This window comes from Elephas maximus, chromosome 7, assembly GCF_024166365.1.
Source record: "Elephas maximus indicus isolate mEleMax1 chromosome 7, mEleMax1 primary haplotype, whole genome shotgun sequence".
In the NCBI taxonomy this organism is placed as follows: Eukaryota; Metazoa; Chordata; class Mammalia; order Proboscidea; family Elephantidae; genus Elephas; species Elephas maximus.
In genome coordinates this window covers 64,998,231-65,024,409 of record NC_064825.1, presented here as the reverse complement: position 1 = coordinate 65,024,409, position 26,179 = coordinate 64,998,231, and the positions used below count along the sequence as shown (strand labels likewise).

At 39.3% G+C, this 26,179-nt stretch overlaps 1 protein-coding gene across 7 annotated transcripts in view; it reads left to right on the top strand.

Annotated features, from left to right (window-relative positions):
• Positions 1-26,179, top strand: part of SBF2 (SET binding factor 2) — a 519,656-nt gene that overhangs the window by 407,837 nt on the left and 85,640 nt on the right. For all 7 annotated transcript variants that reach the window (XM_049890356.1, XM_049890355.1, XM_049890357.1 and 4 more), the window contains 5 exons: positions 16,413-16,583; positions 18,704-18,966; positions 21,362-21,534; positions 21,756-21,829; positions 23,699-23,894. In XM_049890356.1, coding sequence (XP_049746313.1) covers positions 16,413-16,583; positions 18,704-18,966; positions 21,362-21,534; positions 21,756-21,829; positions 23,699-23,894 — 877 coding nt within the window. The remainder of the gene's footprint in view (positions 1-16,412; positions 16,584-18,703; positions 18,967-21,361; positions 21,535-21,755; positions 21,830-23,698; positions 23,895-26,179) is intronic.

Genomic DNA, 26,179 nt, shown 5'->3' with positions numbered 1-26,179 from the left:
TTAAATCCATCAGAAAGGGTAAGGAAGGACACTATATAATGATTGAAGGGACAATACACCAAGAAGATATAACCATATTAAATATTTATGCACCCAATGACAGGACTCCAAGATACATAAAACAAACTCTATCAGCATTGAAAAGTGAGATAGACAGCTACACAATAATAGTAGGAGACTTCAACACACCACTTTTGGTGAAGGACAGGACATCCAGAAAGAAGCTCAATAGAGACACAGAAGATCTAAATGCCACAATCAACCGACGTGACCTTGTACACATGTACAGAACACTCCACCCAACAGCAACCAAGTATACTTTCCTTTCTAGTGAACATGGAACATTCTCTAGGATAGACCACGTATTAGGTCATAAAGCAAGCCTTAGCAGAATCCAAAACACTGAAATATTTCAAAGCATCTTCTCTGACCATAAGGCCATAAAAGTGGAAATCAATAACAGGAAAAGCAGGGAAAAGAAATCAAACACTTGGAAACTGAACAATACCCTGTTCAAAAGAGACTGGATAATGGAAGACATTAAGTATGGAATAAAGAAATTCATAGAATCCAATGAGAATGAAAACACTTCCTATCAGAACCTTTGGGACACAGCAAAAGTGGTGCTCAGAGGCCAATTTATATCAATCAGTGCACACATCTAAGAAGAAGAAAGGGCCCAAATGAAAGAATTATCCCTACAACTTGAACAAATAGAAAGAGAGCAACAAAAGAAACCCACAGGCACCAGAAGAAAACAAATAATAAAAATGAAAACAGAAAAACAATTGAAAGAATTAACAAGACCAAAAGCTGGTTTTTTGGAAAAAATCAACAAAATTCATAAACCACTGGCCAAACTGACAAAAGAAAACCAGGAGAGGAAGCAAATAACCCAAAGAAGAAATGAGAGGGGCGATATTACAACAGACCCAACTGAAATTAAAAGAATCGTATCAGATTACCATGAAAAACTATACTCAAACAAATTTGAAAACCTAGAAGAAATGGATGAATTCCTAGAAACACACTACCTACCTAAACTAGCACAAATAGAGGTAGAACAACTGAATAGACCCATAACAAAAGAAGAGATTGATAAGGTAATCAAAAAACTCCCAACAAAAAAAACCCTGGTCCAGACGGCTTCACTGCAGAGTTCTACCAAACTTTCAGAGAAGAGTTAACACCACTACTACTAAAGGTATTTCAGAGCATAGAAAAGGACGGAATATTACCAAACTCATTCTATGAAGCCACCATATCCCTGATACCAAAACCAGATAAAGACACCACAAGAAAAGAAAATTACAGACCTATATCCCTCATGAATGTAGATGCAAAAATCCTCAGCAAAATTCTAGCCAATAGAATTCAACAACATATCCAAAAAATAATTCACCATGACCAAGTGGGATTCATACCAGGTATGCAGGGATGGTTCAACATTAGAAAAACAATTAATGTAATCCACCACATAAATAAAACAAAAGACAAGAATCACATGATTTTATCAACTGATGCAGAAAAGGCATTTGACAGAGTTCAACACTCATTCATGATAAAAACTCTCAGCAAAATAGGAATAGAAGGAAAATTCTTCAGCATGATGAAGGACGTTTATACAAAGCCAACAGCCAACATCACCCTAAATGGAGAGAGCCTGAAAACATTCCCACTGAGATCAGGAACCGGACAAGTATGCCCTTTATCACCACTCTTATTCAACATTGTGCTGGAAGTCCTAGCCAGAGCAATTAGGCTAGATAAAGAAATAAAGGGCATCCAGATTGGCAAGGAAGAAGTAAAAGTATCTCTATTTGCAGACAACATGATCTTATACACAGAAAACCCTAAGGAATCCTCCAGAAAACTACCAAAACTAATAGAAGAGTTCAGCAGAGTATCGGGTTACAAAATAAACATACAAAAATCAGTTGGATTCCTCTACACCAACAAAAAGAACATCGAAGAGGAAATCACCAAATCAATGCCATTTACAGTAGCCCCCAAGAAGATAAAATACTTAGGAATAAATCTTACCAGAGATGTAAAAGACTTATACAAAGAAAACTACAGTACACTTCTGCAAGAAACCAAAAAAGACCTACATAAGTGGAAGAACATACCTTGCTCGTGGATAGGAAGACTTAACATTATAAAAATGTCTATTCTACCAAAAGCAATCTATACATTTAATGCAATTCCTATCCAAATCCCAACGACATTCCTTAATGAGATGGAAAAACAAATCACCAACTTCATATGCAAGGGAAAGAGGCCCTGGATAAATAAGGCATTCTTGAAAAAAAGGAACAAAGTGGGAGGCCTTACTTTACCTGATTTTAGAACCTGTTATACTGCCACAGTAGTCAAAACAGCCTGGTACTGGTACAACAACAGATACATGGACCAATGGAAGAGAATTGAGAATCCAGACATAAATCCATCCACATATGAGCTGTTGATATTTGACAAAGGCCCCAAAACAGTTAAATGGGGAAAAGACAGTCTTTTTAACAAATGGTACTGGCATAACTGGATATCCATCTGCAAAAAAATGAAACAATACCCATACCTCGCTCCATGCGCAAAAACCAACTCAAAACGGATCAAAGACCTAAATATAAAATCTAAAACGATAAAGATCATGGAAGAAAAAATAGGGACGTTTGGAGCCCTAATACATGGCATAAACAGTATATACAAAACATTATAAGGAATGTAGAAGAAAAACTAGATAACTGGGAGCTCCTAAAAATCAAACATCTATGCTCATCCAAAGTGTTCATCAAAAGAGTAAAAAGACTACCTACAGACTGGGAAAAAGGTTTTAGCTATGACATTTCCCATCAGCGCCTGATGTCTAAAATCTACATGATACTGCAAAAACTCAACCACAAAAAGACAAATAATTAAAAAATGGGCAAAAGATATGAATAGACACTTCACTAAAGAAGACATTCAGGTAGCTAACAGATATATGTGGAAATGTTCACGATCATTAGCCATTAGAGAAATGCAGATTAAAACTACAACGAGATTTCGTCTCACTCCAACAAGGCTGGCGTTAATCCAAAAAACACAAAATAATAAATGTTGGAGAGGCTGTGGAGAGATTGGAACACTTATACACTGCTGATGGTAACGTAAAGTGGTACAACTGCTTTGGAAATCGATTTGGCGCTTCCTTAAAAAGCTAGAAATAGAACTACCATATGATCCAGCAATCCCTCTCCTTGGAATAAATCCTAGAGAAATAAGAGCCTTTACATGAACAGATATATGCACACCCATGTTTATTGCAGCACTGTTTACAATAGCAAAAAGATGGAAGCAACCAAGGTGCCCATCAACGGGATGAATGGATAAACAAATTATGGTATATTCACACAATGGAATACTACGCATCGATAAAGAACAGTGAGGAATCTGTGAAACATTTCATAACATGGAAGAACCTGGAAGGCATTATGCTGAGTGAAATTAGTCAGTTGCAAAAGGACAAATATTGTATAAGATCACTATTATAAGAACTTGAGAAATAGTTTAAACTGAGAAGAAAACATTCTTTTGTGGTTACGATAGAGGGGAAGGAGGGAGGGTGGGAGAGGGGCATCACTAATTAGATAGTAGATAAGAACTACTTTAGGTAAAGGGAAAGACAGCACACAATTTAGGGGAGGTCAGCACAATTGGACTAAACCAAAGCAAGGAAGTTTCCTGAATAAACTGAATGCTTCAATGGTCAATGTAGCGGGGCAGGGGCCTGGGGACGATGGTTTCAGGGGACATCTAAGTCAATTGGCATAATAAAATCTATTAAGAAAACATTCTGTATCCCACTTTGAAGAGTGCCGTCTGAGGTCTTAAAGCCAGCAGGCAGCCATCTAAGATGCATCAATTGGTCTCAACCCACCTGGATCAAAGGAGAATAAAGAACACCAGGGACAGAAGGCAATTAGGAGCCCAAGAGACAGAAAGGGCTACATGAACCAGAGTCTACATCATCCTGAGACCAGAAGAACTAGATGGTGCCTGGCTACAACTGATGACTGCCCTGACAGGGAACAGAACAGAGAACCCCTGAGGGAACAGGAGAGCAGTGGGATGCAGACCCCAAATTCTCATAAGACCAGACTTAATGGTCTGAGAGAGTGGAAGGACCCCGGTGGTCATGGCCCCCAGACCTTCAATCGGCACAGGACAGGAACCATTCCCGAACCCAACTCTTCAGACATGGATTGGACTGGACAATGGGTTGGAGAGGGATGCTTCTTGAATTAGGTGGACACTTGAGACTATGTTTGCATCTCCTGCCTGGAGGGTAGATGAGAGGGTGGAGGGGGTTAGAAGCTGGTGAAATGGACAGGAAAAGAGAGAGCGGAGGGAGAGAGTAATTGGGAATGTGTAGCAAGGTGTATATGGGTTTTTGTGTGAGAGACTGACTTGATTTGTAAACTTTCAATTAAAGCACAATAAAAATTTAAAAAAAGGATCCCTGGTGGCACAAATGTTACCAGGTGGAAACCCCAGGTTTTGCTTGGCATGACGCGAATTGGCCCATAAACGAGACACTGAGGTGGAAGAGCAGGAAATATGTATTTATTTTGTTCTACAAGGAAAGGAGTCAGTTGGAGCTGCTGCCAACAAGACTGCTCCCTGAGAGTGAGGGGAGTTACTTTTTTTTTTTAATTAATTTTTATTAAGCTTCAGGTGAACATTTACCATTCCAATCAGTCTGTCACATGTAAGTTTACATACATCTTACTCCCTTCTCCCACTTGCTCTCCCCCTATTGAGTCAGCCCTTTCAGTCTCTCGTTTCGTGCCAATTTGCCATCTTCCCTCTCTCTCTATCTTCCCATCCCCCCTCCAGTCAAGAGTTGCCAACACACTCTCCAGTGTCCACCTGATTTAATTAGCTCACTCTTCATCAGCATCTCCCCCCCCCCCCCCCCCCGCCCCGCTGACCAGTCCTTTTCATGCCTGATGATTTGTCTCTGGGGATGGTTCCTGTCCTGTGCCATCAGAAGGTCTGGGGAGCATTGCCTCCGGGATTCCTCTGAGGGGAGTTACTTTTAAGCAGTTTACAAATCGGGGGTTCATACAAGTTAGGTTAGCAACATTCTTCATCATACTGTACAGGAGCAGTGGGTCTTCTAAGCAAAAGCAGAATTCAAATGCAAGGCTGTGAGGGAGGAAGCCAAGCAAAGGAAAAAGGATTCTAATGCAAAAGCTACCTGGGGAGCTAAGCAAAGAAACCAGCTAAGCAAAGCTGTTTGAGGTAGTGGAATTTTCCACAATCTGGGAATCTGTCTTATTCCCTCCTTTTGTTTTTGCACACTGGTCATTCAGGACCACTGTCCATTTTGAACTATAGCCCGGCTAGGAATTATTTGGCATGTTCTTGGGTAGGGGACAAATATTGGACCTAGGAATTGCTTTCCCATTTTCTTTTAGCCAATAAGTTGGATGAGCAGGTGCAGTGATTATGGGTAATTCTTGCCTATGCAGTATGGTTTACAACTGACTATTCACTAACTGCTAAAATAAAAAGAAAAGAGTGGCTTTTATGCCCTGTTTATGTGAATGTTTTCCTAAAAGATGTTTTCCAAGATTGCCGTAGCTATTGTCTTTATATCTTAAGTTCCAGCTGATGTGTCTTTATGAGTCTTTGTAAGTCCAGCTCCAGATAGGTCACATTCTTCATGCTCAAGGACAAGGAATGATGGCTCCAGTATTATCTCCTAAATCATTCTTTTCTTTTGATCCGAGACTGGAGATAACACATTGATTATTAATACATGGACTTAGTCCAGCCTCTAGATGGTAGCCATGGCAGGCTCTTTAAACTCATGGTGCTGGTTTTCCACTGGATACCATCTGATTCTTCACCTGGATCTTAAGTAAGAGGAACATTCTCATCAATCCCATTGCTGAAGTGTGCAGACTCAGTGTACATCAGCATGTGAGCCTGAGGCTTTCTTAAGTGTGTAAGACAATAGAAGTTTTATTATGCCTCATACTATCAGGATGCAGACTAAGAATATTACTATCCCTTGCAATAGTGATTTAGCTCATGTGTTTATTCCTGATGATAACTAACCAAATAAATCTGGTGTTTGTAGGGGTGTTACAGGGTGTAACCAAGTAGCTTGTTCTCTAATTCTAAGTATATCCTGTTTTACTTTTCCTGTGTTATGTATCTGAATACAACAAGAGGTATTTGGCACAGTACAGATTGCACTGTCTTGGGCTAATAAAAAAATCTAAGGCTATTTTGTTAACTCATGTCACCTTGGCTAATGAAGTCAGAGATCACTGTTGTGGTTCCATCCCATTAGCAACATCATCTACTATTTGTCCTAGAATGATCGACAGATTTCTTAAAGATTTCTCCAATTCAACTATACCATAATAGGAATTAAAGCTACCAGACCCACCATGAGTATTGGACCAATGGATTTCTTTTTGACTTTCATTTTATAATTTGTAACAATTTATGATTACCTTTTCAATACTTACTAGCACCATTACTATGAATTTCTAAAGGTAATCCTAAAATTCTCAAAGTGTGTTGCCCATGCATTCACCAGGAATCTAAACAAGAGATTGCCCACATAAACTTGCCATCAGGTGGAAAGGGATGTCTAAACTAATATAGTTAGATCCACCACACAAAAACATACATCCGTAAGGAGCACTCAAAGGTTGTCTACAGGAAACAGAAGGTATAGAAGAATTTGCATGTAATGACCAAGTTTCCATTAGAGAATAAATGATTAGCAAGGTAATACAGAATGGACCTCTTCTGTTGAAGGTCTTCAGTTAATCTGTTTAAAGCATACTAAGTGTTCTTCCCGAGAGCAAGCTGCTCTTCTTTGGTTTACATATTAACAGTCATGGGTCACTTTCTCAGAAGCAGAAGTGGCACAAAACTGTTCTTTGAGAGAACTAATAGGAAATCTTATGTTATTCTATTTTGTAAAATCATAGCTCAAACAAATTTCAGACACTTCTCTGGTTATAATATTTACAGCTTTGCTAAATTTACAAATAAGAACTTCTAATTCAAGAGTTACAATGTCTAAACCCATTAGCAGATACTTTAGGAGAAAGGAAAATGGTTTCTTATATCCAGAAAGTAGGATCTTAAAACATCAGCAGTATTCCCACATAAAACCCATAGTATTACTCTACTCAGTCTTACGTAGTTAATTTCTGTTCCACTTGATTCTGGATCAGCAACATTCTGTTGCTGATATCTTGATAGGAGAAACATAGGAGTTCTGGAAATCTTGATTCAGCCTAGTCACAATCCTTTTCATAAGTTCTTTATAGTCTCTCTGTTGAGATATTTTGGTCAAACGTCTTGAGCAAATCAGCAAAGTAAAAACTTATCTGCAGATGACAAATCTTAATATGGCCGTGATTAATTTAAAAACATTTACTCTTAATTATGGAAATTCAAAGCCAAATAAAGTCAGTTTAAAAAAAAACTTTAGACAAAAATATTTCTAAATATAATGATTAACCTTATTTTCAAAGAGCTTCAGATATAATACATTACATAATAATTTTTAGACATAATACCATATAGCCAGGATATACCGAGATTATGAAGTCTCTGAATACCCAAATAGTAATTTCAAAAAAAAAGACTTCATAGGTAAACAATGTGAATTCCCCAGTCAAACCACTGGCTTTGATGCTAGATTCAAAAAAATAAAGTTTTGACCAAGCTAGTAATTATTAATAAAATTATGACATAATATTATGCATTTGCTGTCTAATATTAGGCAAAAACTTAAGAGGAAATACATATAAATTTTAACCCAAAGAGAATCAGGTGCTCCTCTTGATTTTGACAACACATTCCATGTAATTTATAACATATTAAATAAATCTCTTTAACACTTTTCCTTGATTAAATTCTTTTTTTTTTTTTTTTTGGTGGCTTTCCATGAAGCTTTCAAAGTTGTCAGGAGTTTACGTAAATTGTTTAACCAAAGATATTAAAGGTAAAAACCTTAGCTTTTTTTTTTTTCTCTCTCTCTTTTTTCTTTCTCAAGCCATGTGACTTGGTTTTTGACTCAGGAATTTTATTCTAATGAGAGGCTGAACCTTTGTCTTCAAGGCAGATTACACAAAGAATAAATTAACCTTTCAACTCAGAAATCAAACAGAATTTTGTTATTTTAACAGTGAGAAACCCATTTCTTTGTTTCATATATTATTCAACGTTAAAGCTCCCAAAAATCTCTTAAATTAAACCATTAAACTTTAGTCAGACAGATAAAACTCTTGACCATATCAAGTAAATTTTCTTTTACTACACCTCTTAAATGTTGTCTTTGTTCCATAACTCTTATAGTACATTCTTTTAAAATGGCAAAAATGAACACACTCATAGGCAGACCCAAGTATATGTATATATATGTACATATATATTGGGTCGCTATGAGTCGGAATCGACTCGAGGGCACTGGATTTTGGGTTTATATATATATATATCCTTTCTTTGTGCCATAAAAAGCAAAAGTATATAAACTTAAATTATGATGAATATCTGTTCAATTTAACATCTCTAAGTTACCTAAAAGGTCTTGAAAATTATTTTAAACTTGTATGTCCCCCCAAAACTGTGTGTACCCACAAAAATGTGTGTATCAATTTGGCTGAGCCATGATTCCCAGTATTGTGTGGTTATCCTCCATTTTGTGATTGTAATTTTATATTAAGAGGATTAGGGTAGGATTGCAACACCCTTACTAAGGTCACATCCCTGATCCAATGTAAAGGGAGTTTCCCCAAGCTGTGGCCAGTATCACCTTTTATCTTACAAGAGATAAAAGGAAGGAGAAGCAAGCAGAGAGCTGGGGACCTCATACCACCAAGAAAGCAGTGCTGGGAGCAGAGCACATCCTTTGGACCCAGGGTTCCTGCACGGAGGAGCATCCAGACCAAGGGAAGACTGATGACAAGGACCTTCCTCCAGAGCCGATAGAGAAAGCCTTCACCTGAAGCCGACACCCTGAATTTAGGCTTGTAGCCTACCAGACTGCGAGAGAATAAATGGCTTTTTGTTAAAGCCATCCCTTTGTGGTATTTCGGTTGTAGCAGCGCCAGATGATATATTCCAAGTTTGTATTCAACTTTTACTATTTCCCGTATTTTCCCAGTCTAAATTTAGGCCTCAAGGATTTTATTAACTTACTTTGGAAATCACAAAGTCTCTGTACAATTGACGAATTCATTGATACAGATGTAACCTTAAGTCTCTGGCTAGGTTTGGAAACATTTTTCCAGGCTGTTTCAGGTGTGTCTCATTGTGATTTCTTTTTTCCCTTTTTTTGGCTTCTTAGAGTTCCCCTACAATAGAGAGAACTTGTTTACAGTTCTTTTATGATTGAAATCTACCTAAATTTTGGTAACTATAGTAAAGCAGCATTTTTTTTTTCTTTTGTCTTAAAAAGTCTCCACTTAGTTGAAAGGGTCTTTATAAAGCTTCCGTGGAGCTATATGACTTCAGAGACTAGGGGCTGGGAAGGCCTGATCCTGCACTGACCTCACTGTCTTGACTTAATTCACAGAAAAAAGCAGGTTCTGGACAAAACTTATTAACTTGCCAGAACCTTAGATGGAGGAATATTAGATCTTTTGACAAAACCTGAGGACCAAGCAAAAGTTTCCCAAAAAGGAAAAGACAGGACAATACAAATGGAAGCTCATTTTCCCAAAGTGGCCACTTGAAATTCCAAATTTCTTCTAGTATATTCAATTTATAGTATTCTTAAATATGAACCCTAAACCAGTGTCTCAGTAGTTGCGGGCGTGGGGGGGGGCAGGGGGTGGATTGGAATCCAGGCTCATTTATCAAAACTGTTAAGCTCTAAGGTTCAAGCTTTGGTTTTCTTTCTTTTGAACTTAATTCATTCAGCTGGCTAGAGACCTAGCCTCTTATTTTGGACCTTAAATGTACTAGTTCCTTCAACTGGAAAATATTTTAAAGTAGCTACCGATGATTTTAATTTTAACATTGTGATTGTTTATTGACAAACTATATCATAAGCGGTCTGGAGCTACCACTTCTCCCTGCAAATTTCATAAAACAAGTCAGGTGCTATCATCTCCCCCTGCAAATTTGGCAAAACAAAGCACTATTTCCAAGGTTTTCTCTGAGTCACAAAAAAGAACTCTTTAATGAGGAACACTGTGGGGTTTGGACAGTGTTTTGCTTGGACCAAAGTGTACCTCTGTCACTCAAGTATGCTTTTGGGTAGCAGGAGCCTAGTGCCCTAGCCTGTCTCACAACCAGCTTATCCTCTCATGGAAGTCTTTAACACTCATCATGGGCACCAGCAACCACCCTAGTGGCTTTTACTGGTTGACCTGTGCCTGAGTTTTGCGACTTATAGTGACACAGAACTCTTTGGATATAGAATTACCTCTTTAATGTCTCAAGTGCCTGACTCCAGACACTAAACTGCAGTTCAACAGAAGAGTTAGTAACTGTCACTCTTACTCTTAACCAAACAATCAAGCAAAAATCTGAGAAAGATTCTCCTTAGTCAAACAACTGATTTTCAAAACAAAACTTAAGAAAACATGAGAAAGAGAACAAAAAGAATGAGCAAAGACTTGTTTTCCAAGAGCACTCACTTCATTGGTGTCAGAGGGACATGGAGTACAAACTAATGGGTCCAGAAGACAGGATCTGTCTTTGCCAGCTTCTGCTCCTCAGTCCAGGTCTCCTCGAGGTCAACTAGATTCGTGATTTTAGAATCCCTGCAGCAACTACACCATTCTAGGGTAAAAACACCACAAAGTTTAGTAAAGGGAAAAGAAAAGTTTTATTTGACATATATTTAAAGAGGCAAAGTAGGAAACAGACAAAGCAGGCTGCCAGAGCCATATCTGTATGAGTTCCCAGTTCTTAAGGATGCATCCTATAGGGCTGCATTCCGAGATCCCTTGAACATTCCCCATTCTCTACATTCACACACTTACACACTCACACAACCTAATCTGGTGCACCAACCTAACAGGTACCTAGAGCTTTTTATGCCCTCACCAGTCAGTTCCTTCTGCTTCTTGGGACTCTTCTAAGGCCTTACCTAGGACTTACCAAATAACCTAGGCGTATTTCATGCCTCCCACTAAGGATCCACCATTGGTCCAAGGTGGATTGGCTTCCAGAGCTGCTCCAAGGAAGGTCTCGAGGAGAAATCTTCTGGTGGTGCCAGACATCAGGGCTGATCTGTTATCCAATCCACCTCAGGAACTGAGTGAATGACTCCTGGCTGGTTCTCCAGAAATGTTACTGAGTGGAAACCCCAGGTTCTGCTCAGCATGACTCGAATTGCCCAATAAATGAGAGACCCAGGTGGGAGAGCAGGAAAGGCACCTTTATTTCATTGCACAAGGAAAGTAGTCAGCTGGAGCTGCTGCTGCCAAGACTGCTCCCCGAGGGTGAGGGGAAAAGTCACTTTTAAGGGATTTACAAGTAGGGAGTTCCTACAAGTTACATCAGCAAGATTCTTAATCATACTACGCAGGCGCAATTGGCTTTACATATAACTTCCAAGCAAAGAAAGCAAAATTCTAATATAAAGCTGTGGGGAAGGAAGCCAACCAAAGGAAACAGGATTCTCATGCAAAAGCTGCCAGGCAGGCTAAGCAAAGAAAGCAGGATTCTGATGCAAAGCTGCCAGAGATAGTGGAATTTTCCACAGCCTGGGGAATCTGTCTTACAGTTAAGCACTCAGCTGTTAATGAAAGGATTGGCAGTTCAAACCCACCCAGCATCTCTGTGGGAGAAAAACCTGGCAATCTGCTCCCAGAAGGATTAAAGCCAAGAAAACCCAATGGGGGAATTCTGCTCTGTCAGGTGGTGTCGCTGAGTGAAAATGACTCGATGGCACCTAACAACAACTCAAGGGTACCTAACAACCAATCGTGATGTCCTTTTCTAGCAATTGGTCTTTCCTGATGAAAAAACACACCCAAAATAAGTGAGTCAAAGTCTCGTCATCCTTACTTCTAAGGAACATTCTGGTTATATTTCTCCTAAGACTAATTTGTTCATTCAGGCCAGTATAGAATCATAGCAGGACTTGCTAGCACCATCCCTAAACTGTACAATGAGAGAGTTGGACTGTTTAGAGGGAGCAGAACTGGATGGAAGCCTCTGCATTCTGCATTATTCTTTGAAGACTTTTATATGTTTATAGGATCAGTGCTGTCAGCCAGCTTTCTCTCCTGAAATCTGGTTTACCTCTGAACTTCCTAATTGGAGCCTTAGGCCTAGGGCGCAAACTTGTCTAACCAGACAGGCCTTAGGCCCCTCATACTAACATCTTAACCTTTCTTTTGGCCAACTCATCTCTCAGATAATGTGTCCATTTATTTGGATTTGAGTTTGACCTGCTGGTTGGTGAGCCCTGTGAGTTTATTCTTCATATCCTGTCCCATGCTGGGTTTCCTTTAAAAGCTTTGTGGAAAATGAATGGCATTGCTTAATCTAGTACTTTCAGGGATATTTTTTCCAGATAAGGAAGGAAATCAACACATTCTTAAACATCTCATGAAATTACATGGCAAAACATCACTTGTTTCTCTAGGACAGAATCATAAGAATTATTATGAAATGTAAAGTAAATATTGTTGCCAGAATCAAAGGGAAAAAGAGAAGTGTCATTTAACAACAGTATTCTCTACCACCATCCACCACCACCATCTCACACCCAGAGTGGATTGAGTCTGTTGCTACAATCATAAAATATACTGAATCTGAAGTCCTAAAAAAAATCTCCTTACATCTTTCTCTAGATAATTATAGCTTTGTTTTGTAAAATACCATGATTTTTGTATCTTACAGAAATATTGACGAATAATAGAAAGCTTCATTTCTGTTCCCTTTTCTCCTACCCAACTTGTTGTGTGACCTTGGGCAAATCCATTTTCTTTATGTTGTTGTTAGGTGCCTTCAAGTCAATTCCAACTCATAGCGACCCTATCTATGCACAACAGAACGAAACACTGCTGAGTTTTTGCCATCCTCAGAGTCCTTGCTGTGTTTGAGCCCATTGTTGCAGCCACTGTGTCAGTCCATCTCGTTGAGGGTCTTCATCTCTTTTGTTGACCCTTTACCAAGCATGATGTCCTTCTCCAGGGACTGGTTCCTCCCGATAACATGTTCAAAGTATGTGAGAGGAAGTCTCGCCATCCTCTTTTAAGGAGCATTCTGGCTGTACTTCTTCCAAGACAGATTCATTCATTTTTTGACAGTCCATGGTATATTCAGTATCCTCTGCCAACACGATAATTCAAATGCATTAATTATTCTTCATCTTCTTTACTCATTGTCCAGCTTTCATGTGTGTGTGAGGCGATTAAAAATACCATGGCTTAGAGTCAGGCTCACCTTAGTCCTCAAAGTCACATCTTTGTTTTTTTAACACTTTAAGAGGTCTTTTGCAGCAGATTTGTCCAATGTAATATGTCGTTTGATTTCTTGATCGCTACTTCCGTGGGCATTGATTGTGGATCCAAGTGAAATGAAATCCTTGACAACTTCAGTACTGGGGGCATACCTTCCAGCATCACAGCAACATACAAGCCACCTCAGTATGACAAACTGACAGCTGAGATTTTCTTTATAAAAAAAAAAAAAATTTTTTTTTATAGGATCTGTCAAATGTATAGTGAACACACAGTATTCAACTTACTACTCACTTTCTAGCCCAGTCAGACTACAGAGCTCCATTTTTGCAGTTGCCTATCACACTTGCCTGCCAGTGGTAGATCATGTGTTGCTATGATGCCGAATAGATTTCGATAGAGCGTCTAGTCTAAGATGAACTAGGAAGAAAGGCCTAGTGATCTACTTCTGAAAATCAGCCTGTGGATCATAATGGTTCAGTCTACAATCAATTACGGGGATGGCACAGGACCAGGCACAGTTTCATTCTGTTGTTGCATGTGGTTGCCATAAGTCAGGGCCCTATGGCAGCAAGCAACATCAGCTAACAAGAACACTCTCATGCTATAATGGAGTCTAGGCAGAATAAGATGTTACTGCCCTCTGCTGTTCCTGAGAACACACCTGTACATCAGTGCAGTGGCCCTGCCCATCCTTACAGTGATGGACACTGTACAGTACACTCTTGCTTGCAGTTAAGAAGACAGCAAGAAATGACACGGAAAGGCAGATTTTATGTTTGGCAAATAATAATAATAGAATTATTTGAGAATTAATTATTTCTTATGCACACATCAGATGCCATAGCCACTTATGACCATCTTGCCACCAAAAGTGTTTATTCTCTAATCACTTTACCCTATAAATTTTCACCTAGTACACAGACTGTGGGTTCTGACCCTTTGAGATACTTTCACTCTGTTTTGCTCCATATTTCTATCTGGGAGCATTTACAGTTTTTGCATATTCACTTTTAGTTTGTGGATAACTAGGAAGATAACATCAATTGATACGTGCCAAGGAAAGTGAATGTACATCAGTGACGAAAAGGCTGAAGGAGGAAGGCAGGGTTTCATTACACTCTCAGATTCCTATAAAGCTCTGTCAAGTTTCAATAAGAGCTTTGTAATTAGTAATAACTTTTTTGGAGTGTTGATCTTAAAAGTGTGTGAGAACTTATTGCATTTTTAAGAGATAGTACTACCTCTAACTATACTCATGGGAAAGGCCATTGAATATTACACTTTTACTAAAATTTCATCCTTTAAAATCTCTTTCAAAATAGGCCTGTGTACTGCTGTCGAGGTAATTGTTAGTCCTCAAAGTCCTTATAAAACCAAAAACCAAACCCATTGGCATCAAGTCGATTCCAACTCATAGCGACCCTGTAGGACAGAGTTGAACTGCCTCATAGGGTTTCCAGGGAGCACCTGGTGGATGCAAACTGCCAACCTCTTGGTTAGCAGATATAGCTCTTAACTGCTATACCACCAGGGTTTCCATCCAAAGTCCTTAGGGGCCAAAAAAAAAAAAAAATGTAACTCAAGTCCCAAGTATCTTTATGCAGAGTATAGAAGGAACATGTCGTACACTATGTCGCTTCTGCTTACGCACGTATAGAACCACACATTTTGTTCATGATTTTCCACAGGTACAGTAGCTCTGTCTTAAATGAGCCAGACAGGCATTGTGAAGACCATCAATGATCCTTGTACAGCTTCCTTTTGGAAAACTCCTTTTACTTCACGGTCAGCCCCAGCCTATAGCCACCTCTTAGGGAGAATTGTTCTGGGCTTATAGCAGATTACCTCAACAGCAGTGTATAGGTCTATCTTGAAAGAGACTTACATGTGGGATGCAGAATTACACAGAGATTCTCACAGGCAAAATCACAGCCAGCCTGCCTCCGTTGATGCCAGTGCCACATTTCATGGTATGCATCACGCCTCTGCCAGCTCTAGGTTTAGTCTGATCTAGACTAAGAAGGAAATTAGCATGTATTAAGCATATAAATTTTGCCAGGTGTCTTATACATGTTATGAATCCCTAAGAAATGAACTACCTTTTGCCTCATAACTTCTGTTTTATCTTCCTTAAATTAGGGATAATAATGAACATCTTATAAGAAAGATTCTTAGTATTACATTATTGCTGTTGTTAGTTGCCACTGAGTATTTAAAGTGCCCACCAAGTGTCTGCAGAGTTTGTTTTCCATCCCTTCCTGGTTAATCACTTCTTGGGTTTACTCTTACTCTGAAGCCCAGCAGGGAGTCCTGGAAAGGAAGGACATTTGGTTTGAGGTTACCTTCCCAGGCCCGGATTTGGTTACCAGAAAATGCCCTTGAAGCCCAGGACAGTTTTCTAGAGAGTTTGTGAGTCAGGCAGCAGCCTTGGTAGTAGGCTAGATTGAGCAGTAGGAAGGGTATAAGTCCTCCTGAGTCTGAAATGCGTGGTATGCCCTCATTCTGTTTGTAAGGCCAAGCTGTGGACATTTCGTTTACTGCCCAAAAATACACTCTGAAACCAAGTAGAGGAAATTTTGAATCATCTGGAGTTTTATGTTTAGATTGTGATGGATTTTATTATATGTCCTAATACTGATAACAGCTACCAACTCTACAGTGCCTACTCTGTGCCCAATACAGTGCTAGATACTTTCATATATTCTCTTATTCATATAGCAACTTTGATTTTTAGGTGTTGTTATGACCATTTTAATAAAGTAACTGATACCCTAAAGGATTTGTTCGCAAGCCCAACATTACCAATTAAAAACGAGTAAGTGGCTGATTGCCAAGCCTATACTACCATAAGATACTTTTTAGAGAAATCCATTGATCACATTTATGGTTAACTGTAGCCTCTGTGACCTTCTGAACTGTGAACTCTGTCAGCCCTGTGGTGATGTATGTTGTGTGTTCTCACAGAAACTTGCCCCTGGAGTCAGCCAGTTTGCTTACACCTGTGTACAGGACCACCCCATTTGGACTAATCAGCAGTTTTGGGAGACAACCTTTTACAATGCTGTACAGGAACAGGTTCGCTCCCTGTGTCTCTCTGCCAAGGAAGACAATCACGCTCCACATCTGAAGCAAAAGGTAAGATAAGAGAAGGAAGGTTTTGTATGGAGTTAGAATTGTGGCTTTCCGGAAAGCTCATGCAGATATCCCCAGGGCAAGAGGAAATCTAGCCTTTTCCTACCAGTATATTTGGGGTTTACTTTAGGGAGCCCTGTGGTGAGCTGCTTCCTTCTGTTGATTTTTGTCATTACATTCTTCCACAATAATTTTTTAATATAGTTCTTTAGCGCTCGGATTGTTTTATTGTGTTTGAACAAATAGAAATTCACTAGAAACAACTATAGGAAGTTGAACAGAAAGAGCACACCTAAAATACCTATGCATTGTCTCTGTGCAATTAACTTCCTTTAATAAATGTCCAATTAAAGTTAATTGAATCTAAAATAAATGTAAAATTCAGTCGTTTTGCTCAAAATATTTGTCAGCAATAAAATCTAGGTCTTCTTTTAGTAACATTCTGTATAGTCGTGTATATTTTATCAGCATATAAACAAGAAAATTATTTTTAATTTGAAAGAGTCATTTGAAATATTACGAAATTTTAAAATGTTATTTATTAGCTGTCTGAACTTGGGCAAGTCATGTTGTCTCTGTGCTTTTTAGTTCCCTCACTGGCAAAATGACTAGATATGATTATTTTAAGATTTTAATGTCTAATACGTGTAAAGAGTATCTGACACATAGTAAATACTAAATGTTAGAAATTATCATCCTCATGAATTGAACTTCAAGCAGCCTTGAAGGCTGTTTATCAATGTTGATTCCCTTCAGAGTAATTTTTATTTTCCCATGCTGGGCTAATACATTGTTGCTGACTCTTTCCATCATTCTCCATTTAAATTGGCCTTATGTTATGTGAGGTAAATGAACCTAGATATCTAACAGAAACTTCCCTGTAGAATTCAAATATTTCTATACTTCATGTAATTTTAAACATTACTGTACTGTTATTGAGTATGATAAGAAACAAAACCTTAATAACAGATAGCACTGTCTAACATGATGTTCCAAACTATTTTTGTGTACTGTTAGTATGAATTGTTTGCTTAATATAATTTAAAACCCAATTTTTTTCTTTTAAAGCACCAAATGTACGTGGTTAAGGGGTAGCTTGTAACAGATGCAGAGACTGTTAGTTTGGAGTCATTGCTCCAGAAATAATTGGGCTCGTGGGGTGCTTTTGATAGTTTTTTAAGCATCTATAATGCTGACATTAAGGAGCCCTGGTAGTGCAATGGTTAAGCACTTGGCTGCTAACCAAAAGGTCAGAGGTTCAAACCCACCAGTGGCTCCACAGCAGAAAAGACCTGGTGATCTGCTCCTATAAAGATTACAGCCTAGGAAACCCTACAGGACAGTTCTACTCTGTCCTATATGATCGTTATGAATCAGCATCAACTCAACAGCACAGAACACCAGTGATGCTGACATTGGTATATCTCAAAAGCATTTGTAGAGCGAACACGTTACTGTTTCTGTATCCTCCCGTCTAAGTAAGTCTGTCTCTAGCCCTAAGTTAAATACAAGCGAGTCCATAGATGTACCAGCTTGTCGCAAGCTATAAAGTGCTATGCAGGTGTGGGTTACTTTATTGTTAACTCTTCAGCATACCAGGACAACTCTTTTAAAATTCCCATTATCCCCTACATATCCAAGTGGACAATAATGTTTGACTCCCACATTTACAAAGGAATCTAGCTGTAGTTTTTCTGACTTTGGTCATTCCATCTCCTCCCAAAGGGCAGAAGAAAAGAAGCATATCAGAATATTAGTGAATGATACTCCATTCAGACCTGAGCATTTGTAGGAACTTTAAATCAACAATTGTTGTAACTGGTAGCTCGAAAGGGATGAAGCCATGGAGATAATAGACACAGTGAGATGTTAGAAATGAGAAACAAATCCATCTGTGCTTTGTTTCTGCTTCCATTGGTTTGTCAGGTGGTTCCACTTGACACCAACTGGATATAGAAACAGAAGGCTGAGTTTTGTTTTGTTGTTGTTATGTTTGTTTGTATGTTTTCATTTTTCCTGATACAGGTATTTAATAGAAGAATTATTAAAACATTTGCCGTGTTTTTTAAGCTCATGTGAACTGCTGGATGTTCTCCCTTGGATTATGTTGCTTTGTTTTTTAGGATAAGCTTCCCGATGACCAATTTCAGGAAAAGACAGCAATGGACCTTGCAGCCGAGCAGCTCCGCCTTTGGCCTACTCTTAGCAAGTCAACACAGCAGGAGTTGGTTCAGCGTGAGGAAAGCACTGTCTTCTGTCAGGCCATTCACTTTGCAAACCTCATGGTCAACCTACTGGTTCCACTAGACACAAGTAAAAACAAGCTCCTAAGAACATCGGCCCCAGGTGACTGGGAAAGTGGAAGCAACAGCATTGTCACAAACAGGTACTAAACTGTGGACACACACAGACCCACCTTTTCGGGGGCTAGTCTGAGCTTAGGAGAGGATATAAAGCGTTTAGAGAAAATACTGCCCTACCTATTTAAAAAATTGCCCATTTTTTCCTACCTTCAGACTTACTTGTCTCTTTTCTATTAAAAGACCTTCACCTCATCCTACTATTCGTAATCACCTTTCCCAAACTGTCTTCTCTTTCGTGGCCCATTTTTTCAAATTTCTCACCCACCACTGATCCAGCTTTCAATCACCTTCTGCCATAGCACATTAGAGAAAGTGCACTGAAAAATTACGGGTCAGTTCCTTCTTACCAGAATGATTGTTTCTGAGCCCTCCTTTTTCTGAGCTTATCTGTTGTATTTGCCTGTAATCATGTCCTCAACCATAACTTGCTCTGAACCCTCCAATGACTTTCCATACCACTGAAAAATAAAACCCAAAGTCTTTAGCATGGTCTACAAAGCCCCGCAGGCTTTGGCTACTGATCTGACCTTATTTCTGGTCACTTTTCTGTCAGCCAGACTGGTATCTCTGCTAATGTTCAAACACTCCACTACCTTGTACTTGCTGTTCCTTCCCTCTGGAATACCCTTTCCCTAAATTGTCATAAGAATCACTGCCTCGCTGCATTTAGGTTTCTGTTCGAATGCCATCCCTGACTTAAATAGCACCTCCATCCCCTACGTTGCATTATTTTTCTTTCATGACGTTTTCCATTTTTATCTGTTAGCTTATTCTCTGTCTTCTTTGTTTTGTTCACTGCTGTATGCCTAGCATCTTTGTACATAGTAGGCACTCAATAAATATTTGGTTAAACAAATAATTAAATGAATGAATAAATGAACTTATCACCCCAGCAGTAATGAAATTCTATCCTTTTAGGTTTTCAGTGATGTTATATCATTCTGGTAGTTCTTCTCAGGCCATTTCAGGCAGTTCCTCTTCTCTTGCCATTCTCAGTCGCTCTGCCATGCTGTTCATACTCTCACACAGAGTTCATCTACAGGCTTACAACTCTGGCCTCGACCTCTCAATCTCCCTCTCCCAAGCACTTCATTTTTGTCAACAACACCTCAGCGCTTTCTGGTCTTCCAGGCTAGACAACTTGGAGTCAGCATTTTGCACCATACAGTCAACTGCACAGAGCTCTTATTTCTTCGTGGTCAAGGTTTCTAATTCCTCCATTATTTTATGCGGACAATATAGCCCAGGCCCTCCTCACTTCAAACCAGACTATTATATCAGTCTCTCAGCTGGAGTTTGTTTTTTTTTTAATTCCTCTCTCACCTGCCTCTAGTTTATTCTGCCCTTACTGCCGCAAGAATCTTCCTGAAATGATGTTTCCTTCACATTTCTTTGCTGCTCATGAGACCCCGTTTCGTCATTTGCTTGATTCTTAAAATATTACATACTCTATCCCCACTCTCCCTCCCCAGCCTGTCTCCCACTGGCAGTCAAGTTGATCCCCATTATGACCATGAATAACTGTATCTTCCTTTCCTTTTAAAGTTGTCATTATAGATGATCCAGTTCTTTCAGGCTACGTAGTGAGTAGCGAAGGCACCTAACTAAGCTCTGTGAGGTTTGGGGATGATGTGATGGCCAAATTTGCTGCTTAGCTTTAACACTGACTTGGTTGTGTGGTTGGATTTGAAGTAAAGAGAACTGAGTAGGTTAGAACGGGCAAAGGATTTTTTTTTCATGATAGCAGCCTAACAGAAGGCTTAGGAGCCAGGAGTATTTGTTGAATACTGGGAGTTGAATTAAGTAGTAAGGGCAGCAAATTTGCTTACTTCTCTGGTATGATTTTATCACCTACAGAATAATGATAGCTTCATAGTGGCCAAAAAGATTGATTCACTCAGAGAGAGAGATAAATATTGGCCAAGAAGAGGGTTTATAGGATACTTTTGTCCTTTCATTTGAAAGAATATGCTATTTGCTGAAAAAAGTGCTTTTACTTTGCCTACCAGGGAATTTTTTTCCAGCTGCCAAAGATAGCCATATTACTTTGTCTGGCTCTGTGTGGTAATTAATTTGGGAGTGCAAGTTTTTTTAGAAGGTTTAGATAATTAATTAGTATCCCCTTTGACTTTCTTTTCCATGGTTCCTCAGTTTGTTTTGGGAGAGTGACAGAGGTATTCCTTCCAAAAACAAATCAGGGTCCAAAGGACAATTCCTAACAGTAGCTTCCAAATATGGGTAAATATAGCATCATGTTTCATGACTATCATTATAAAGCAGCCGTGGAATTAAGTGAGCCCCCTACTTGAGTATACATCTCTTTGAGCAAGTTTAAATTGCTGTGTAAATTAACTAAGATAAAGGAGTCATTTGTTGCATTTACAGGATGACTGTGATTTCTTTCCTTGACTTTCTTAGTATTGCAGGAAGTGTAGCTGAGAGCTATGATACAGAAAGTGGATTTGAAGATTCAGAGAATAATGACATTGCCAATTCTGTTGTGCGTTTCATTACCCGATTTATTGACAAGGTTTGTACGGAGAGTGGAGTTACCCAGGATCACATCAAGAGCCTTCATTGCATGATACCAGGTAATCACTTTGCAGATATTAGAGACTCAGAATAATTGAGTGAGAGCTTTACTTGTGGGTCTAGTGTTTCCAGCTAACGACCTGTAATACTTGTCTTCCATGTAGTTTAGCCATGCTGTTTATTTATGTTTTGATTAGTTTTTAATTCTAAATTATTTACAATTTGTTTTTATTTTATTTGTGTTGTGCTTTTTCATTTTCAATGCTCTGATTCATCCTAGGAATTGTAGCTATGCACATTGAAACCCTAGAAGCAGTGCATCGAGAGAGCAGAAGACTTCCGCCAATACAGAAGGTAATCATCCCAGACGTCACGCTTTCAGCGGATAGCATCTCTTCTTAAAAACAGCAACAATAGACTGTTGTGCCCCAGAAAATGCCTTCCTTTACCTTTTTTCAGAGAGCAGCTCTAGTTTAAATGATACTTTAAACTTTCAGAGGAGTTTGTCTTGTAGATCCTTATAAAAAGGTACTGAAATAGGAACAGTGGATTCAACAGAGGAGCAATAATAGCCTCTGTTGAGTCTACTTTTATAGGCAGGGTATAAATTATGTACAGTTCTAACTTCCAAACTCGACCCAAGATGTTATGCCCTGCCTACTTCCATAAAAGGATTTAAGGCACGTACCATGAAAATGCCAGGTTCCTGAATCTGGTTGTACATCACAAGTATCTTGGAGTATTTTAAAAATTCAGACTCCCAAACCCGACCCTGCCTCCTGAATTGGAATACCCTGGGACATGGCCTGGAAATCTGTATTTTGACAAGCCTGTAAGATGATTATTTTGCAGCTAGGCTGCCACCAGTCTGTGAAATAGAGTTCACGACCCCTTACCTATAGAACAGAACTATGAAAAATAAATTCAAAGGAGAGATCACAAGTCAGATGTTAGAAAGGTAATTCTGTGAGAAATCTGAGATACAATGATCATTATACTTTGGCCTTAAATTTAGTTCTGAGCTTCCAAGAGCCAACAAAAAGAATAATGCTGAATTATGCTTTTTATTGCTTAGTTAAAAAAAAAAAACATATTAGATCTTCAGGAGAGAATTTTTTCCTAGCACTGAACTCTTCAGAAGAGTGTACCATGTGGTTCATGACGTGAAGGATAATGAGTCAGGATTTCCTAAGATGCTTAAATACTCATTACTTGGCAATTTATTGTGTTAATTCTCAATAAATGCCTGGAAGGCCAGGCTTTTTTTTTTTTTTTTTTCCAATTAATTTTTATTGTGGTTCAAGCAAAAGTTTACAAATCGGGTCAGTCTCTCATACAAAAATTTACATACCCCTTGCTATACACTCCTAATTGCTCTCCCCTAATGAGACAGCACAGTCCTTCCCTCTACTCTCTCTCCTCATGTCCATTCGGGCAGCTTCTGGCCCCCTCTGCCCTCTCATCTCCCCTCCAGACAGGAGCTGCCCACATAGTCTCATGTGTCTACTTGATCCGAGAAGCTCATTCTTCACCAGTATCATTTTCCATCCCATGTTCCAGTCCAATCCCTGTCTGAAGAATTGGCTTTGGGAATGGTTCCTGTCTTAGGCTAACAGAAGGTCTGGGGACCATGGCCTCCAGGTCATTCATTTTTAAAGTATTTGTTTTTTTTTTTTACTTTATGAAAGCTCTTTGTATAAAAGTCATGTATTAAAGAAATACACATTGTATAAAGTAAAAGTCCTCCATGGCCCTCCCTACCCTCACCTTCTCCTCCACCCTTACCTAAGATATCACTACCTGTAACAGTGTGGTTCAAATTCTCACGATTTTTTTTTTTTCTCTCTTTTTTCAAAAATGAGATCAATTATACATAATGGCTTGCAACTTCTTTTGTATTCTGGGTATCTTTCTATATCAACACTAGTAGATCTGCCTCATTTTTTTAATGGTTATGACATGTTCTATGGAATAGATGTTTCAAAGACTTAGGCTATTTCAATGATTTTACTGTTAAAAAGCAATGCTGCAAAGAACCTTTTCACACCTGGGTGAGGAAACCTTCATTTCTCTGTCTTTCCAAATCTGTTTTGTCATTTTGGCAAATGGAAAATTTGGAAATTCTGACTGAAGATTTTTGGGTCTGGAACTGAAAAGATCACCTTCATTTAAGTGTTAGAAGCCAGATAGAAATTGTGTTTAAAATTTTTTCCCTGTTGTTAGCCCAAGATTCTTAGACCTGCACTGCTGCCAGGAGAAGAAATTGTTTGTGAAGGTCTTCGAGTCCTGCTGGATCCTGATGGAAGAGAAGAAGCCACTGGAGGCCTTCTTGGAGGCCCTCAGCTCCTGCCAGCAGAAGGAGCCTTGTTCCTCACCACATACAGAATTCTGTTCAGGGGAACTCCCCATGATCAGCTAGGTATGGCTAATGATATGCCGTCAGTACAGGGATATCTCTGTGGTACATGAGGTTTTGATTTGGTCTGTGGGCAGTGATTTATAGATCATTCAGATTCTAAATAAGCCTTTTGCCAACAAGTTCTTTCAGAATACTTTTATCTGGCAATAGCTAATGATACTTGGATCGCAGGTTTTTACTGGAAGAACCAGAGGTATCTTCTAAATAGTAAATCGAGGATTTGTTAGCTGAAACAATCATAATTTCATGAGGCAGCATACTATGAACTAGGCATATTAACAGTATCCAGCTGCTGGGTTGCCCCAGGTTTCTAAGTTCTGCAGTTAACTGTAAAGCTAAGGTCTTCCACATGCGTGATCCCTTTTGTGGAAGAATGTAAGAAGAATCAAAGGTTGTGCAACACAGTTTCTTAGCAGACAACTTCCTACTTACTAAACCCCCTTGGCTTATTTTTTAATTGTGTTTTAAGTGGAAGTTTACAGTTTGCGTTAGTTTCTCGTACAAAAATTTATGCACATATTGTTATGTGACCCTAGTTGCTCTTGCTATAATATGACGGCACACTTCTTTCCACCCTGTGTTTCCCATGTCCATTCAGCCAGCTTCTGCCCTTCTCATCTCATCTCCAGACAGGAGCTGCCCAGTTAGTCTCATGTTATCTACTTGAACTAAAAAGCACACTCTTCACAAGTATCATCTTATATCTTATAGTTCAGTCTGATCTTTGTCTGAAGAGTTGGCCTCAGAAAGGGTTTTAGTTTTGGGCTAACAGAGCGTCCAGGGGCCATGTCTTCTGGGGTCCCTCCAGTCACAGTCAGACCATTAAGTCTGGTCTTATTACTAGAATTTGAGTTCTGTACCCCACTTTTCTCCTGCTCCATCAGGGACTCTGTGTCGTGTTCCCTGCCAGGGCTGTCATTGGTGGTAGCCGGACACTAAACCCCTCAACTTTTATTTCTGCCTATTTCCTATTACTGTATTCAACCTCCTATATTAGAAAGACGAAACCCTAGTGGCGTAGTGGTTAAGAGCTATGGCTGCTAACCAAAAGGTTGGCAGTTAGAATCCACCAGGCACTGCTTAGAAATTCTATGGGCCAGTTCTACTCTGTCCTATAGGGTCTCTGTGAGTTGGAATCGACTCGACACCAACGAATTTGGTTTGTTTTTTTATATTAGAAAGAAATAGCATGCCCTATCGAGAAGTAATCTTCATAATCTTTTTACAGTCACTGGTGGTGTTGTTTGTTGCCGTCTCAAACACATAGCGACCCCATGTATAATAAAATGAAATGGTGCCCGGCCCTGCACTGTCTTCATGATGTATTTGAGTCCATTTTGTGGCCATTGTGTCAGTCCATCTCCCTGAGGGTTTCCTTCACCTTTGCTGGCCCCCACTTTACCAAACAATGATGTCCTTCCCCAGTGGTCAGTCCCTTCTGATGACACATCCAAAGTAAACGAGTCGGAGTCTGTACCATAGGATTTCCATTGGCTGATTTTGAGAAGTCAATTGCCAGGCCTTTTTTCCTGGTCTGTCTTAGTCTGGAAGCTCCACCGAAACCTATCTACCATTGATGACCCTGCTGTATTTGAAAACCAGTGGCATAACTTCCAACATCATAGCAACACACAAGCTACCACAATACAACAATCTGACAGACAGGTGATGGAAAAATTACTATAGTCTCTAAATAAAATATTCTGGTTGATGGGCAGGGCAGTATAAGGTTTTGGGTGAAACTATTGGACTCCAGGTCAAGAAGCTTAAATTTGGACCCTGATAGTGCTATTGAACAATCTGGATAGCTTAAATAAATCACCTAGCCTCTCTGGACTTCAGTTTCCTCTTTTATAAAATTAGGAAATTAGGCTTGATTGGTGGTAATTCAGTGGCTTTCAACCTTGGCTACATATTTTGAATTATCTGGGATGATTTAAAAAAGAAATACCAATTTCTGGTCCCAACCCTCAAACATTTGAATTAGAATCTGGAGAGAGAGGAATGGGAGACCCAGGTATCTGTCTGTTTCTTCAGTTCCACAGTTGATTGTGATGCCTACTGAGGACTGAGAACCACTGGGCCAGGTGGTTAGTAAAGTGCCTTCCTGCTCTAACATTACTCATTCAGTAAGATTTGATGAGTGTGCACTATGAACTATGCATTGGCATGGGGTGGTGGCAGTGGTGGTGGTGGTTGGTGTTGAGTCAGTTCCGACTCATGGCAGCCCAAGTGTGTACAAAGTAGAACTGTTCTGTGGGCTTTTCAAGGCTGTAACCTTTCAG